The sequence below is a fragment of the Daphnia pulicaria genome, chromosome 4, assembly GCF_021234035.1.
Source record: "Daphnia pulicaria isolate SC F1-1A chromosome 4, SC_F0-13Bv2, whole genome shotgun sequence".
Classification (NCBI taxonomy): domain Eukaryota; kingdom Metazoa; phylum Arthropoda; class Branchiopoda; order Diplostraca; family Daphniidae; genus Daphnia; species Daphnia pulicaria.
Genome location: NC_060916.1, coordinates 1,335,016 through 1,350,412, shown reverse-complemented (window position 1 = coordinate 1,350,412; position 15,397 = coordinate 1,335,016). Strand labels below are relative to the sequence as shown.

Here is a 15,397-nt window from a genome sequence, read left to right as displayed (position 1 = left end):
CCACCCCTCGAGGCGAGGCTTCAATTGATTTTTTCCATTTCTAGGCGGATTGTTTGCACACAGAGGTTTCAACAAAGCGAAATTCCTCGCCTCTCTGATTTTGGATCACAAACAGACAAATGTCCCAACCCTTCCAAGTGAAGAGTTTTTTACTTCGGGGACAGTAAGTAGTTTGCACCGTTTTCCTTTAAATCTTATGCTATGTGTGTTCTTGGTTCTTCTATTTTGTTCACGATTTTGGTTTGTTATTTTTTTATGGGGGTCGTTTTGCTGTGGGTTCTGCATTTAGGAATTTCGTTGTTTATATGTATTTGTTTTATTTTACAGGTAGATTGAAGGAAGATATCACAGAGGAATGTCGTGAAAATTCACTAACGTTCTATGTACTAGACGGCACGAATTACGATGATTTACTTCATTTTGATGTGGTCATAACGACTTATGCGGTACTATTATTTGATCTGTATATTTCTTTCTTTTCTGGGTTAATTTTGATTTTAACGAATAGTTTGTTGTATAAATGAAGAACGAAGAGTTGGAGCAAAAAGAGCTGAATTATTTCTTACGCGGTTTGACCGCGTTATATTTGATGACGCTGAACATCTGCTATTTCTAATCAACAGTTTTGATCCTGCCTCCACGGATACGCCTATTATTGAAGTGGTATGCAGCCTTCGCGGTGCTAGGAAATGGTTAATTACTAACTCCTAGTTGCGCATCAGCGATTTCCCAAAATTTGTTGGGTTTTTTGAAATCCCGAAGGTAATGGAATTTTGCTCGTGAAATTATGGAGCCACAAAGGGCTTTCAGAGTGCAAGACGGGGTGATTTTAAGATTAAGATTAAGATTAAAACCCTATCTTTTAAAAAATAGATAGATATAGATAGATTTTTCCTTCAAAGTCCTATGGTGGGATTTGGGCCTTAAGATCTTTTCCGTGCCCTCATGCAGCCCCAAAACCTGTTGAGAATCTAAATTGTCTTTTTCCTTCAATTTTTCTTTTAGAAAAACCCCAAAGTTTTGCGCGAAGAAGCTAAAAGAACTCTTCTCAACACCTTAAAAAGCCCTTTTCAAAAAACAACAGTGCATCATTATTCCGTTTGGGTTTCCCATGATTGGTCAAGTCCTCAGCAAGTAACCTCGCCGCGCGAATATTATAATCGGGACCAGCATCAATGACGGTGTATAGCCAGGACAAGATAGATATGAGCCCGTGAGAAAAAACTTCCAACGAATCAATGAGCGGCCCACAATATTCCGGACGAGGTGGCTCAAAGAGCTAAGACCATGAATATTATAATCGGGACCAGCGCCACTTGAAATGTGAAACAGTAATATGCAATGATGGCACGAGAAGCAAACGTCTTTGTCCTACAATGGCTAAGATGGCGGCGCCACGCGAGAAAGCTAGCCAGAACAAAGGAGACAAGATGGCGGCGCCACTCGATAAAGCTAGCCAGAACAAAGGAGACAAGATGGCGGCTCCCACACAGCTGCGGCGAGAAATAGACCAAGTGAATTTTGGCGTAAAATTAAAGCCAAATTGGGGGAATTCCGCACGAAATTTTCGAATCAAGGGTACTAAAAGGCAAGTTTGACCAACTGCACCATGTTAGGTTAGAGTCTGGGTGGTTAATTAGTTAATTAACACAATGTATTCGACAAGAACAGAAACGAGATCCTTCTACAAAGCAAGCCAAAACTAGACTGCCCCTCTCTCGGCCCGCTGCTTCTCACGGCTCTAGCGCGCGACACCTAGCGGTCACGAGAAGAAGGGCACACTGACACAACAACATTCACAATTAATAAATTTCCTTGGCAAACGTAAACGTTGAGATTCATCCCAACAATCCGCAAGGGTTGTTGGTTTTGTTATCTCAGACTTCTGTTTCTGGTCGCTTGAGTCCAGATCACAAACTGTAATTAGTATTTTTCTTTTTTTTCGGGGATCTTAGTTTTTCTTCTTGATTCTACATCTTTCAACAACTTTAATGAAATTTTTTTTCTATTATTGACTTTATCTACAGTCATGCCTGCAAGTTTCTTTAGCAGGCAAACTGCTCTATATGGTTTTTTTTTAAGTTGACGGAAGGTATAGCTTAGGAAGCTTACTTTACCTCTCATTTTCGTTCATTCTGGTGGGAAAGTTGAAAGACCGAAAGGAAGAGAAGAAGAGAATGGAAAAGTCGGGAAAAGTGCAAAATAAATCCAAAGAGGAGGAAAGATGTGCTTTTTAATTCCGTCAAAAAATTCAAGAGGTGAGATTAAAACTTGAAATATTTACATATGTAAATATTTCAAGTTTTAATATAAAAAAATTTTTGGTTTCTAAATTCTTAATTAATCTATTGTTAGATGGATAACCAAGCCGTCGTATATCAGATTACAACGCAATGGATCGTGTGTTGCGTGAAGAACGTGCTTACCCTACTAGCACACATTGTCCATAGGACGTCCATTGGATATCCGACGGTCCATTTTCCGTTTTTCCGTTTAGCGTTAGCTACGGATATCCTATGGATGGTATATTTTGATCCAGATAACGGATGGTCATACTGGGATGTCCTATGAATGTCCATCTGGTACCAATCTCGGATGTGAAGTCAAACGTACATTCGTGATGAGAATTGGACATCGTATGGATATCAGAATAAGGATCTGAAACGAACGATTAACTTCAAATCCCAGATTGGTACCGATGGACATCCATAGGACATCCCAGTATGGACCGTGTTTTCTTGATCCAAACATTCCATCCATAGGATATCCGTAGCTGACGCTAAACAGACGGACGGTTTTCGTTCACAGGATATCCATAGAACGTCCTGTGGACATTGTGTGCTAGTAGGGAAGCTTGAATATCCCCTTTGTTTCAAATTAGTAAGAACAAGTATAGCATGGATGCATAGTACTGGCATGGCATTCAGGAGTCCCGGGTTCGATTCCCGATGAAGTTAGATTTTTAATTTTTCCCAAATTGTTAACTGATACCAAAGACGTCCGTTTTTCGGACGTCCATGGATATCCCAAGTTGGACGTCCACAGGAGAGGACATTAGTATATCCTTTAAACATCCATAGGACGTCCAACTGGGAAATCCAACTGGATCGGCTCTGACATCCATAGGATATCCTATGGATATCTCTGTGCTAGTAGGGTACATTCTCAATGTAGCCAAGCAAGTTAAAAAAAGCTGGTTGCAATATTTTGTTGGTCCAGAAATCCATCCAGTCCACTGTTAAAAAACTTAACAACTATTTCGGGGTTAAACGCCCTAAATTCTGACCAAACCAGATCTGGGGTTCCCAAACCCGAAAAATTTGTATCGTATCGCAATACGAAACGTTCGGGGTTGTATAGAAGACAAATAAAAGTTCCGACCAGGGCCAGGATCGAACCTTGAACCTTTGACTTGCCAGCTCAGCTCGCTAACCACTACACCATTTGACTTTTTTATAATTTAGATATTTATGAATCAGATTTGATTTCCTGTACGTAAGGACTTAGAAAAGTTTTATAGTCTTTGTTAGTATAGAAAATAAGAGTTAGAGGGTAGCGGGCGTGTTTGTCGAGAATACTAGCACTTAGACTTAATATTATACGTTAGAATACTTACGTTTTCAGAAATCGATATAATTTTTAAGGAAAGGGATGCATGCTTGAAAATATTTCAAGTTGAAAAATTGATCTAATTGACAAGTAGTTTGCAAATACTTTGATTAATATAAAAATGAATAAACTATAAAAATTTTAAATGTACTTGAAATAATTCTATCGCTGCTGCATAGTTTATAGAAAAGCTGAACTTGTTATTATGTCTCTGCCGGTTGCCGACGGGATTACTTTGCTAATCATGACTAAAATCTATGTCCCAAGTATGCTTGTATATTATGCACTCCCTAAATGTCTGGCCATGCCCAAAAATTTGGAGGTAATTTTCCCCAAATATTTGTAGTTAAATTTGAAAAAATGAAAGTGGTACGTAAAACCCCAGAATTTTCGAAAAAAGTCAAAATTTCGTGCATTTACAAATTTTTGGTGGTTGGCAACCCCCAAAAATTGGTACCCTTTTTAACAGTGTCATTGAATTGCTGACCTATTGCCAGTCTGGATCATTTTCTTCCCGAATATATGGCAACAGCTGATCTGGTTGAATCTGTCCTTACCGGTACCTCCTGAGTTGTGAAGGCAACAGATATCGCCACCGTGACTGATATGCCAACGACATTGCTACATTTTCCGGAAAACGTAGTTTGCTTAAACTCGAGTGCTTTCATTATGTGATTCATGTGATGGTGTCGGTGCCTTTATTAACTATGATGGCCTTAACCCTCTCCCGTATCGTGTATGACTACATAAAATTTGAATCGGCATCAAAATTTCAGTCTGTCGAATTTTTTTCTCTTCCACTTCCCCTCTGTGCCATTCAAGTGCCGGTAACATTTATCTGGCAGCTATGCAGCCTAACTGGCAATTCCACAGTTCGACATCAACACCATTAACTAGAAAGTAGACGTGTAAATAATGTACGAATGCCTACGAATGAGTATTATATAGCCCGTGAGAGCTCAACAGATGTCTTTTCGTTCTAAAGGAGATAAGGTATGTTTATGTAATCATTTTTCTTGTAGGATTAATTTGGTGTCGTAAATAGTTAAAATAATATCCAAGTGACTTCTTTTATTTTTTCCATCCCCTTTCGGCGTCGTAAATCTTTTTGAATGAAAGGTGGTTTTGTTTTGTACGTTTCTTTCGTTAAACCATTTTTCTGCTCTCTACTTAGTTTTAAACTTTAGACGTAGTGATTTACGGTCGAGTCTATAGCCTGACGGTGCTCGAATGGGGTTTTGCGCTATTGCACCGTCAGGCCGCTCTGACGGCTGACGGTACCCCTCTCTAGTCTCTAAATCTGACGGCTGGAGCTGCAACCCTACCCTAACTAATTCTGAAATTCAAGGTTCAAACTAAGTGTTGTAAATATCTTGGTATTTGGTAAAAATGTACAGCTTTGCCTGTAAATAGGATTTGGTTCTGTCTAGTTTATTTGCATTATTTCTGAAGTAGGGTAAAACAGCGAATGCCGGACAGCGATCCGACTTATGGCGTTTGTGTGTAAACCCGAAATGCGAATTTCCGGACAAAACGCGAATGCCCCGGACATTTTTTCGAATTCCGGACAGAAATATTTTTAAAAACTAATTATATCAATCGATGCAGTTTTTAATTCTTAGTAAAATTGCTTAAGACATATAGTACAGTGCAATGAAAGTATTTTGAGATATTTCGATTAAAAAAATCAAAACATTGAGCTGTCAAAAACTGTTTTCGTCTGCCAAGACTTTTCGACCTGGGATCAAAACGACTTAACAACATAAAATAAATATTTTGAAAATCCCTTTCGTTTACTAAATTTCACAAGAACAAATAGGCCTAGAATTCTAAAACAAAAAACGAAATTGAAATCCGTATTGGAATTCTGGAGAAATTAAAGTAGAAAGTCGCCCATACGTGACGCGAATGTCCGAAAACCACCGAAATTTGAAAATTTTCTTAGAATTTCTAAGTTAAGATTTTTATAGAAAAATTGGTATCAATAAATGTAGAATTAAGTCCTCTTTATGTCTAGCTGCATAATGGTAACATGACGTTAATATAATTCGTCTAATTAATGAAGGTTCTTTCCCCATAAAGCCCTTGATGCGAATTCTGGACAGCAGACGGAAAAAATATGACTAACACTGCATTACTCTTTATCCGTAGTATCTATAACAATATAGCACGGCGGTATAACATCTGCCTACCATGCGGAAGGACTGACGTTCGATACCTGCAAAGGGTAAATCTTCATTAAAAGATTTAGTAAAATCTTTTAGTCGTACATGCAATTAGAAATGCAAAGCAAGCAACAGACATATTGAAACAAAAATAATATGGACATCAGCTAGGTTCATACGTAATAATGGCTTCTACTTCAACCATAAATATATTCAATAATACATAATTGTAACAATTATTGAAATAAGTAAAATAATCTTAACTGTTACCATCACGCTATTTAATTTTAACGTTATTGCAGTTATGAGATTTGAACGTTCAACCTTCACGTTTACAAGCGGACCTTAACCCACACTGCCATAACGATACTTGTCTAAAACTATAAAGATCGATTAGCGAGCGGACTATGTAGTCTGTCCGGAATTCGCATCATGGCTCCTTATGGGAGCAAGACTGACGCTACATATAAGTGATTTTGAAAAAAAATTTACGCCCTTCGAACATTTTTGGGGGAATTTCAAGCAAAATGGGGTTACGGGCATGGGAATTAAATTAAAAATCACAAAGACTTTAATTATTTTACAATAAGAAACATTCCGGACGAAAGATACACCATTTTGGGGAATGGTAGTCATTATAAAACTAACTGCTCGATTTTTTTCAAAAATTTTTTCACTAAAATTACTGAATTATTACGCCTTATAAAAATATTGATAAACAAGTGGAACGGGAAAGAAAAATTATGACGACAGCTTTTTTGGATCTGCTAAGATTCGATCCTCTTGTCGCTCAAATCTTTTTTTTTTAATAATGGAAAAACTCTACAAAAAAACTTATAAACATTGCACATCAATCGATTCGCCTTACAATTCTGCGTCGATTGATGTATAGACATATTAAAAAACAGAAAATCGAAATTTTTCAAAATTTTCTGTCCGGAATTCGCGTCAGCTGTCCGACATTCGCATTTTGGCCTGTTTTCTATTTTCATCGATATTTAAGAAAATTCTTAAAAATAACGACAAAACCTTATATAATATTGTAGATCTTTCAATTCTCTATCGATTGATATAATTAGTTAAGGGATTTTTCTTGTTTTAACCTTAGAAATTCCTTACCCCGTAAAATATGTTTACTAACTGACAACACAGAGCCAAAGTTGTCAGCCGTATAGAAAAATTGAGAAATTTCATTTCATGATAACTCAATTAATACAGCGTATTTTTAGATGCCCTTTGGCTCAACTGTGTATCCCCTGTCATATTTTGAAATTCATTCATTAGTTTTCGTTAATATTTCGTCGTTTTTTTATAACTGTAAATTGAAAAAATCGACTTTTTTGTCCGGCATTCGCGTATCCGAGATGCTGTCCGGAATTCGTTGTTTTACCCTAAAACCCGTGTAACAAGATAAATAAGATTTGCCATATCTTTCTGTAATCAATAATCATAAGATAAGACTGTCATATCTGGTTCCTATTTGGTCTTAAACTTGTAGACATTGCATTAAGGTTAGGCTCCACTCGCATTTTGGCACGGAACTTCAGTTTACTTTTTCCTATTATTCCCCAACTTTTTTTTCGCTGTTGGTTTCATCTAGTATATTTATCACTATCTATTCTTTCAAATTTGCATACCCCCCATAGTATATAATTTTAATGGATTTCAAAAATGAAGAAAATAAAACACAGCGCCCGGTTTCGTCACCACGTTTCGTTTATTTGGATGAAATCCACAATTCCCATTGCCAAAAACAACCGTCAAGTTGTAGCTGTTTTACAACGGCATGGATTTGGGCCAGTTCACCCGTACAGGTCGAATGTGTTCGTGGTGGTATGTGGATATTGTCTCTTGAAAAGAAAAATGTCGACACAATTTGGAGTGGAATCATAGCTCTTCTTTCGAAAAATCAACTGGGTAACCTAGCCAAAGTCTCCATTAATGAAAGAGGTGAAATGCATAAAATTTGCTTGTACACTTATGACTTCAAGGATGTTCGAGATGTTTTCCGAGTGCTTGTGACATTGCGGCGGATGAATCACATTGAAAATGATTTCTTGGAATACGTAACAGAAGTTCATGATGTAGAAGAAGCCGTCAACGGAGAAGACTTTAAAAGAAGAATGGAGGAACCAAGTAAAGAATCGATTGTTTCTATATATTCTTCACCACCTGTGGGTGTATGGAAAAAGACAATTGAAACTATTAAAATGTACCATCTGCTTAATATTGGTTCTGACTCCAAAGTTGGTTTGGTGGCGCAACTAAAGAAAAATTTCACTATCAACAGTGAAGAGATAATCATTTTCTACAACCCACCCATACAAATCCAAATTACATCATCCGTGTCACGTCCTTGCACATACGATGAACTCATCGATTACGAAGATCAATTTCACGAATCCCTTTGCAATAAGCAGCCTTCAACTTGTTGTTGTAAAAATATTGGATCGATTTGGGCTGTTCCATTTGTATGGGTAATATCTATTCATAGAGGTAAATGGCTGCTCTATCCAGCACAGGAAAATGTCGACGAAATTTGGGAGAAAGTCAAGATTCTTACTGCGGCCAATCGACTTGGGACTGGCGCCAAAATTACAGATGGGACAGTAATTTGTGTATACACCCAAAACTTTGAGGATGTTCAAGATGTATTTTGAGTGCTTGTAACATTGCGACGTAACCGCCTACAAAATACTTTCATGAATTACAAGACGGATGAGGCGTCAGTGCAAGGAGTGTTTAAAACCGACAGAGCAGCCAAGAGAGCCGGTTTTGACTCAGCAGCAAAATTAAAACCTGGACAAAGAGTATCGATGTACTTCTCGCCACCCAGCCCAACCGTTTCTACAGGCGCTGCGGAGTTCATTCAGCTCTTCTTAAATAATATCGGACCCGAATTTAAAAGAGGTCTTGTGGCAGAACTAAGAAAAGAACCTCATGACCTCGAGGATAACATAATTTTTTACAATCCACCCAAGATACTACAACCGTCTGCCCAATCTTTAGTTCCAAATCTATCTGAATTATCTGACTGATGGAAAAAGTGAGTTTTTTCCTTTTGTTGAATACCTTCATTTACACGAATTTCTTTTTTGCTGCGACAGGTTTTCCATTTGAAAGCATGTTTCATGTTTGTGGGAAGTGTTGAGAAACTAACGTATCGAAAATCTTTTCCTGCGTAACTTTTTACTGATTTGTTGTTGTTTTTATTGATTTCAGTATTTCGTTAATTTCACGCATACAAATGCGTCTTCAAATAGTTAAATACACTATTTTGCAAGTTAAGGTTGTTTCAAGAAGAAATCTTTTCTGTTATATTTTTTTCATTTAAAGTTTATTTGAAGAGTAAAATTCGTATCAAGATAAAAAAAAAAGTTTATGTAGTATCTGTCTTTATCAGATAAGACATTATATCTTGTCCTTATTGGTTCTTAAACTTGTACATTGGACAGAGCACACAGATCGAGCTATTTCTACTCACGCGTCGCATTTCGGTAAACTACAGTTTGCTTTTTCTATTTTCACATGTAATTGGATTTATTGAACCGCTTCTTGTAACTTTTTTTCCATCCGAATCGTGTCCAATTGTCCATGCAAATGCGATAAACTCGTCAATAGAGAAGTTGAATTTCACGAACTAAATTTTGCTAAGCAGCCTTCAAGTCTTCAACTTGTTATTGTGAAGAAATTTCTTTTATTTGGGCCCATCAACCTATAAGCATTGATTCTATTCATGAATTGTAGACAAATGAAATTGCGTGTAGAAAAAACACTTATAACATAATGGACGAGTTCAGTGTTCTCCCTACGCCTACCCTATAAAAAGTTGTCTTAGTTTAATAGCTGTGGAGGTTAATAGAAATAATATCTTTCGTAGACGCTAGTAAGGGAAGTGCGGTAGGGACTAAAAATATTTGAAAAAAGTTTTACAATTGTACCGATTGATGACAATAATTTTAGTTTTCTTTATTGATAGATAAATCTGTAAGTACGATAACTGCTCCTACATACTTAATATCGCCTCGCCTCTATAACTGGGTTGTTAGTATTTTATTCTTTTCACACACTTGAAAAAATAAGGGTTAATCAGTTGTTTCTTGAAAAACAAAAGTTTTATTGGCAGAGCATTGCAAAGATGACAAATCCACCTGTTTTGTTTTGTTTATTTTTTTTTTTTCATCCGTTACTTTTTAGTTTTTACCTACAAATAAAGACCACTTGTGGTGTCTTATCTGTTTTCATCTGAGGTTGTTAACCGTTATCGTGGTCTTTATCTTTGCTTTTTCCCCTTATTTCGCTTATTTATTACGGATGAAAACTTGAAAAGTCCGTGTAAATCTATATTTGTGAATCTGGCAGGTACGCCTACATTATTTTCAACGAATAAGTCAATCTTTAGTCTGCTGGTTTCGTGCTGTTGCTTGTCTTGTTGCTCTGCCAAGTGTGTTGAGTTGACCGTGAACACGTGTAGAAAACTAGAAATTACTGGAAATAAAAAAAAAAATAGTTCAAACAGAAAGTTTATTTTGGCTTCTATTGCACATTACACATCTTGTGTAAGGATAAGTTTAAATTCATCTGTAATTTACTTTTATGCAATCAGGTTGTTAATGAACAAAAGTTATCTGAGAACACATTCAATAATATTTCTAATAAATTGTTACTTAAAGTTTTAGTTTTAAGAGTTTGGAATGCAAATTGTCATAATGAAACCACATATTTCATGTACATTACAGGCTCACTTACACATTCAATTATCGGGAATAATCTTAACTACATAAGTTAGATGGGATTTGTGTGCTGTCTTCAATATTGATGTTTTTTCTTCAATAGTGTGGTATCACAAAAGGTAACAATTTTTAGTTTTTCCAGATGCAATAATTAACAAATTTTATTCTTTTTTATAACAACTTCAAACTTAAACTTAGAAAGTAACTAAAACCATCAAATATTTTGCTAAATTGATTTAATGAACTTATGTAATATGTAGTAAGATCATGTAAATTCTTGAGTTTGAGTAGTTAAAGTTTAAATGGGTGTAACACATTGTTTTATTGATGGTTTAATTAAAAATGGGAATGGATTTTTCATTTGCTTGCTGACACTGTGTAATTCTCACAATGTCATGTTTAATTTTCAAGGAGACATGACTTCTCTTGTCGAAGATGTTTCCCGAATTCGTCAAGTTCTAGAAGCGAACTCTATCTCCAACGAAGACGTTGACGAAGATGTATTGATCGCTTTACTAGATATGCACGCATCAGACAAACAACGTGTTGACCTGGTTTTGTTGGAATTGCAAAATTTGCTCGGGAAAGATTTGATTGTTGGACATCTAGGCGAAGCACAACGAGAAAGGTAAAACATAAAATTTTGTAAATTAAAATTGAGACCTGAATTGTGTGTTTAATTACTACAGATGGAAAGAACTGCAAGCCCCTATCGATACCCAGGATGAAGTATTGATTGTTAACGAGATCTCTCAGCAGGCTAGAATTCCCGACGTGATCGAAGTGGTCGATCTTAACGAGCCATCTACTTCTGGACAATCTACTGTCTACTCTGCGCAATTGTCTTCCAGTAAACGGAAACTTTCCAGCGATTCCACAGAAAGCAACATTCCAAAGAAACAAGCATCTGCAACAAATCTTATTGACAGAGAAGCCAAAAATCATAAGTCTGATTGTGACATGCAACCATCTCGTTGTCGTTGTCCTTTCGTCTCATGGATTTGGGCTCAATTACCCGACGCGGTCAAATCTGTTCGTAGTGGTAAATGGATGCTCTTCATCAGCAAGCAATACGTTGATCAAACTTGGGAAAAAGTCAAGAATCTTCTTGCGAGCAATCAACTTGGCAATGGAGCAAAAGTCGCCAACGGTGAAGCCAAAACCTATTTGATTTGTTTGTACACTTACGATTTTGAAGATGTCCGAGATGTTTTTCGAGTGCTAGTCGCATTGAAACGTAACCGCTTAGCAGGTGGGCACCTGAACTACAAGACGGACGATGCGACGTATCAAGGATTGTACACAACTGACCAGGCGGCCAAGGCTGCAGGCTTTCAATCGGCTAAGAAGAATCACCCTAATGAAAAAGTGTCGATGTACACGTCTCCGCCCCCACTAACTAACAATCCGGGAGGGGACAAAGATTTCGTTCAACTCTTCTTGAATAATATTGGACCTGATTGCAGAAAGGGGCTTGTAGCGGAATTGCGGAAAAATAGTGATGACGCTGAGTCGAAGGAAATCTTTTACCATCCACCCCAATTAGTGCCTACCTCTCTTACCAAGCGCAGTAGCAAGAAGTCCACTAGTAAATAATTAATGCGGCTCTTGATTTACGAAAATAGTCTGATATTTTTCAAAACTTAAATTTGTAGTTTGTTTAGATAATAACACGTTCTCAACATTTTTAATCTAGAATAAACCCTTTCGTTTAAAATTTGGATTTGGATTGAACAATTTCTCAGGTTAAATTTATTACTTTTAAATGGTTTAATAAGGTATGTACAACAACAAAAATATTCGATTGTCATACAATGCTGTGTTAACGATTATTTTTTTAAATGACCTCAGGTTTTCATTTTCCACTAAGGTTCTGCTGCTTCTGGAATTAAAGTTAAGAAAATTGTTCACATGATTTATCGTTCGTTGCCAGGTTTAAAATTAAACATTTTCATGTAATTGGAGTCTGACTTAACAGTATATCAACGAGATTTGGGGGGATAATCAACTAAATCAGATAATAAATTCTTGTTCCAAACATTATGCGATTTATGCCCCTATTGCTTCTTCCCTTAAATGGATTAGTAGTTTAATGACCGCAAATTTTTTAGTTTAGGGAATTCATTCCTTAGGATGTTTTATCATTCAAATGTTACATTCCGCTTCTTTATACGAAGAGGAAAAAAATGCCCTTTTTAATTGAGTTACGTATATGTATAATCCCCAATTATAATTATATATTCAAATTTTACAAGGCAAGTGACCAACAGCCAACGCCGCCGTACTCAGGAGTTGGAGTATTAGTGTCATGTTGCTTTTCGATGATAGAACTTTTACTTTCTCACTGGAAGTAATTTTTGAAAAAAAAAAATGGAACAGCATTTACATGTTTTACTTCTTTCTTTATGTTACTTGGCACTTTCTTAAAATAAGGGAAAGAAAAAGTATTGGATTGTTTTATTCGTCCCACCTCCACCCACAATTCCACCAATTTTTCCAACATATAACAGTACAATACATATAAATTATTTCTGAAGTTGTTGTTACAACTTACAGGTGCACGAGCAAGAATTTGGCAGCGATTTGGTCATATGGACCCTTCCGTGGGTCGACCGTCTACTTTCATTCCCGCGGCTTACAGCACGTATGTCAGAGACATCCGATAAAGCAAAACTTTTTTTAAACTTGGTTTAATTTCTTATTGTTTGTTTGTATAGCTGAGACGTTTCCTAGTCTCTAAAAAACAAATTTTTTATTTTCGTGGAGTAGAAATTCTTGATATAAAGGAAAGAAAACGAAAAACGGTTTTTTAAATTTGAAATAATTTCCGTCTTTCCCTTTTATATTATACGGTTCATACTTTAATATGTCATTCACTGAGAGTTCGAGACCACAAGTCTCGTAACAAAATTAATTATTACTCCCTCTCCTTTGGAACGTCTAATGGATAACGGATAAGATGTTCGTATTAAGAAAGTATAAAAGTTGTAAAAAAGTTTTGCTCGTGCAAGGTTTTGAACAACTGACTACGATGAACTACTCAGATTAGTTCCCGTTACTTCGCATGTAACAAATTATTTGAAATTTTAAAAAATATTAAGAAAATATATTTTTGAAAACATATATTGTTTAACGTATTTTAATTCTGCCGGAATAATAAATAAAAACGAACAGGTTATCCAGTTACAAGTTTGATGTTCCACAACTTTACAGTTTACAAGTTTACACATTTATACATTTACATAGTTATACAAGTTGTGAACCATCCCAATGGTTATGCCTCCTATCCGCCTCACCCGAAGAATGTTATTCAACTGCAAGTTCATAGCTACTAATAACTACACGGACATCGCCCATACAATATCTTACCTAGTACATGTCTGCAAAGCATGGCTGCAAAGCAGGGGGATACTGGCTGTACAAGATACAGTACAGGAAGACACTATTAGTGATCTCACTATACCATGATCAATGTGACTGGATATATGTGAACTATACTGACGCGCTAACCACTCGGCTACTAACGTCACTAAGTGGGTGCGTTTTAAGCCTACAGTATGTAGGTAACTTTGAACTTTCTGCTCAGTTGTATTTTTGTTAGCTCTTGGCTGTTGGCTCTTTCATTTTATTTTTGTTTTTGGCGCAGCTGAACATTGCCATATTGGGTTGAATTAAGAAGTTCCAGTTTAAAAAAAAATTAATAAAATTTTTTATTTATTTTTTACTGAATAGGTATTTTTTATTCATAGAGACGTTTCACTATATTTGACAGGAATCGAACGAATCGAATGTCAGCCAACATTTCTATTATTGAAATTTGGCAATATTCTTGTATACATCACGTATTAATGCCTTAATGCCATTTAGCCATTGAATGAGATGATCGTCAAAACTCAAACGGTTGGGTCTTGGCCCTTGGGTTAGTTGGGTAGTACTCGGGTTTATGTTAATAGTAAGTTGCGATAACTTGTAGCGTCCAAATTTTTAAAATCAGGGCATATTATTGCCTAAAGTTGAGGGAAAATTTCATTTAAAAAAGGTCGCGCCTATTGCCCCCCAGAATCTGGGGGGTAATAGCATTTCAGGCTATTGCCCCCCGGAAAGGCAATACCCCCATCTAGCGGTGGGCTAAATGAACTATTTATCCCAGTCACTTTACATAGTTTTTTCGCCTGTTAATTGAATGTTTTTTCGTCTTGTTTCCAGGGATCTGAAGCACAATTCCAATTCAATTTCATTCAAACACAATTCAAATTCGAGAAATTCACGAGGATGCCTTCGTCCTTTTATCCCGATTAAAATGTCTGTGAGTATTATATTGCCGAGCTATTTAAGTCCAGCCACCATATAGTTGGATATGCAAATTTATGTGTTTTTTTTTTAAATTTCGATAGAGATCTGTCGGTGCTGTCCTACAACATGCAATACGTGCCCGAAAATTTGTTCCGGTCCCAGCGGATCCTAACTCAATAGTAAGTTATATTCTTGGCCGCTAGATGGCGACGTTCCAGCCAGCGGACATATCAACATGAAAATGAAGTAAAGTACTGATGATGACAGATGCAATTCAAAACTCCTAGTTTTTCACGAAGTGGAAACGAAACAGCTTTTTTGAAACTGATGAAACAAGTGTGTTTTAAAACTTGTTTCACTAATCCTGGCTTCACGAAAATGCCAAATGGGGCTATACTTGGAAATGCTAAAAGATCTTCTTTCCACACGTCAAATTCAAGAAAAATCTTCGGAGGGGAACACATCTGTTCGTCTTTTCTCGAAATGGCTAAAAGTGAAGAACCTTTTGATGTGGAATGCTGTGAGTGGGAAAATCAGGGAATAGGCGAAGTGCTGAAGAACTTGTAGGTTCAATAGAAATTTCAACATTGATAGACT

At 36.5% G+C, this 15,397-nt stretch overlaps 3 protein-coding genes and 1 pseudogene across 4 annotated transcripts in view; 2 read left to right on the top strand and 2 right to left on the bottom strand.

The window, feature by feature from the left end:
* LOC124336387 (calcium uniporter protein, mitochondrial-like) overlaps positions 1–15,397 on the bottom strand; it is an 878,707-nt gene that overhangs the window by 86,484 nt on the left and 776,826 nt on the right. The window lies entirely within an intron of this gene.
* Positions 1–15,397, bottom strand: part of LOC124336054 — a 570,649-nt pseudogene that overhangs the window by 456,431 nt on the left and 98,821 nt on the right.
* On the top strand, positions 7,173–9,062 carry LOC124336326. The gene is made up of 2 exons (XM_046790089.1): positions 7,173–8,820; positions 8,882–9,062. The coding sequence occupies exon 1, from the start codon at positions 7,433–7,435 to the stop codon at positions 8,432–8,434; it is 1,002 nt and encodes a 333-aa protein (XP_046646045.1). The 5' UTR covers positions 7,173–7,432; the 3' UTR covers positions 8,435–8,820; positions 8,882–9,062.
* On the top strand, positions 10,166–12,614 carry LOC124336290. Of its 2 annotated transcripts, XR_006917007.1 has the most exons (5): positions 10,166–10,333; positions 10,514–10,626; positions 10,919–11,135; positions 11,197–12,285; positions 12,359–12,604. XR_006917007.1 is itself a non-coding variant. In XM_046790041.1 (4 exons), exons 3-4 carry the CDS (start codon positions 10,924–10,926, stop codon positions 12,101–12,103), a joined length of 1,119 nt encoding a protein of 372 aa, XP_046645997.1. In that variant the 5' UTR covers positions 10,166–10,333; positions 10,514–10,626; positions 10,919–10,923; the 3' UTR covers positions 12,104–12,614. The 2 variants fall into 2 exon arrangements, 1 of the variants encoding a protein (XP_046645997.1); XM_046790041.1 differs by having other exon boundaries at positions 11,197–12,614.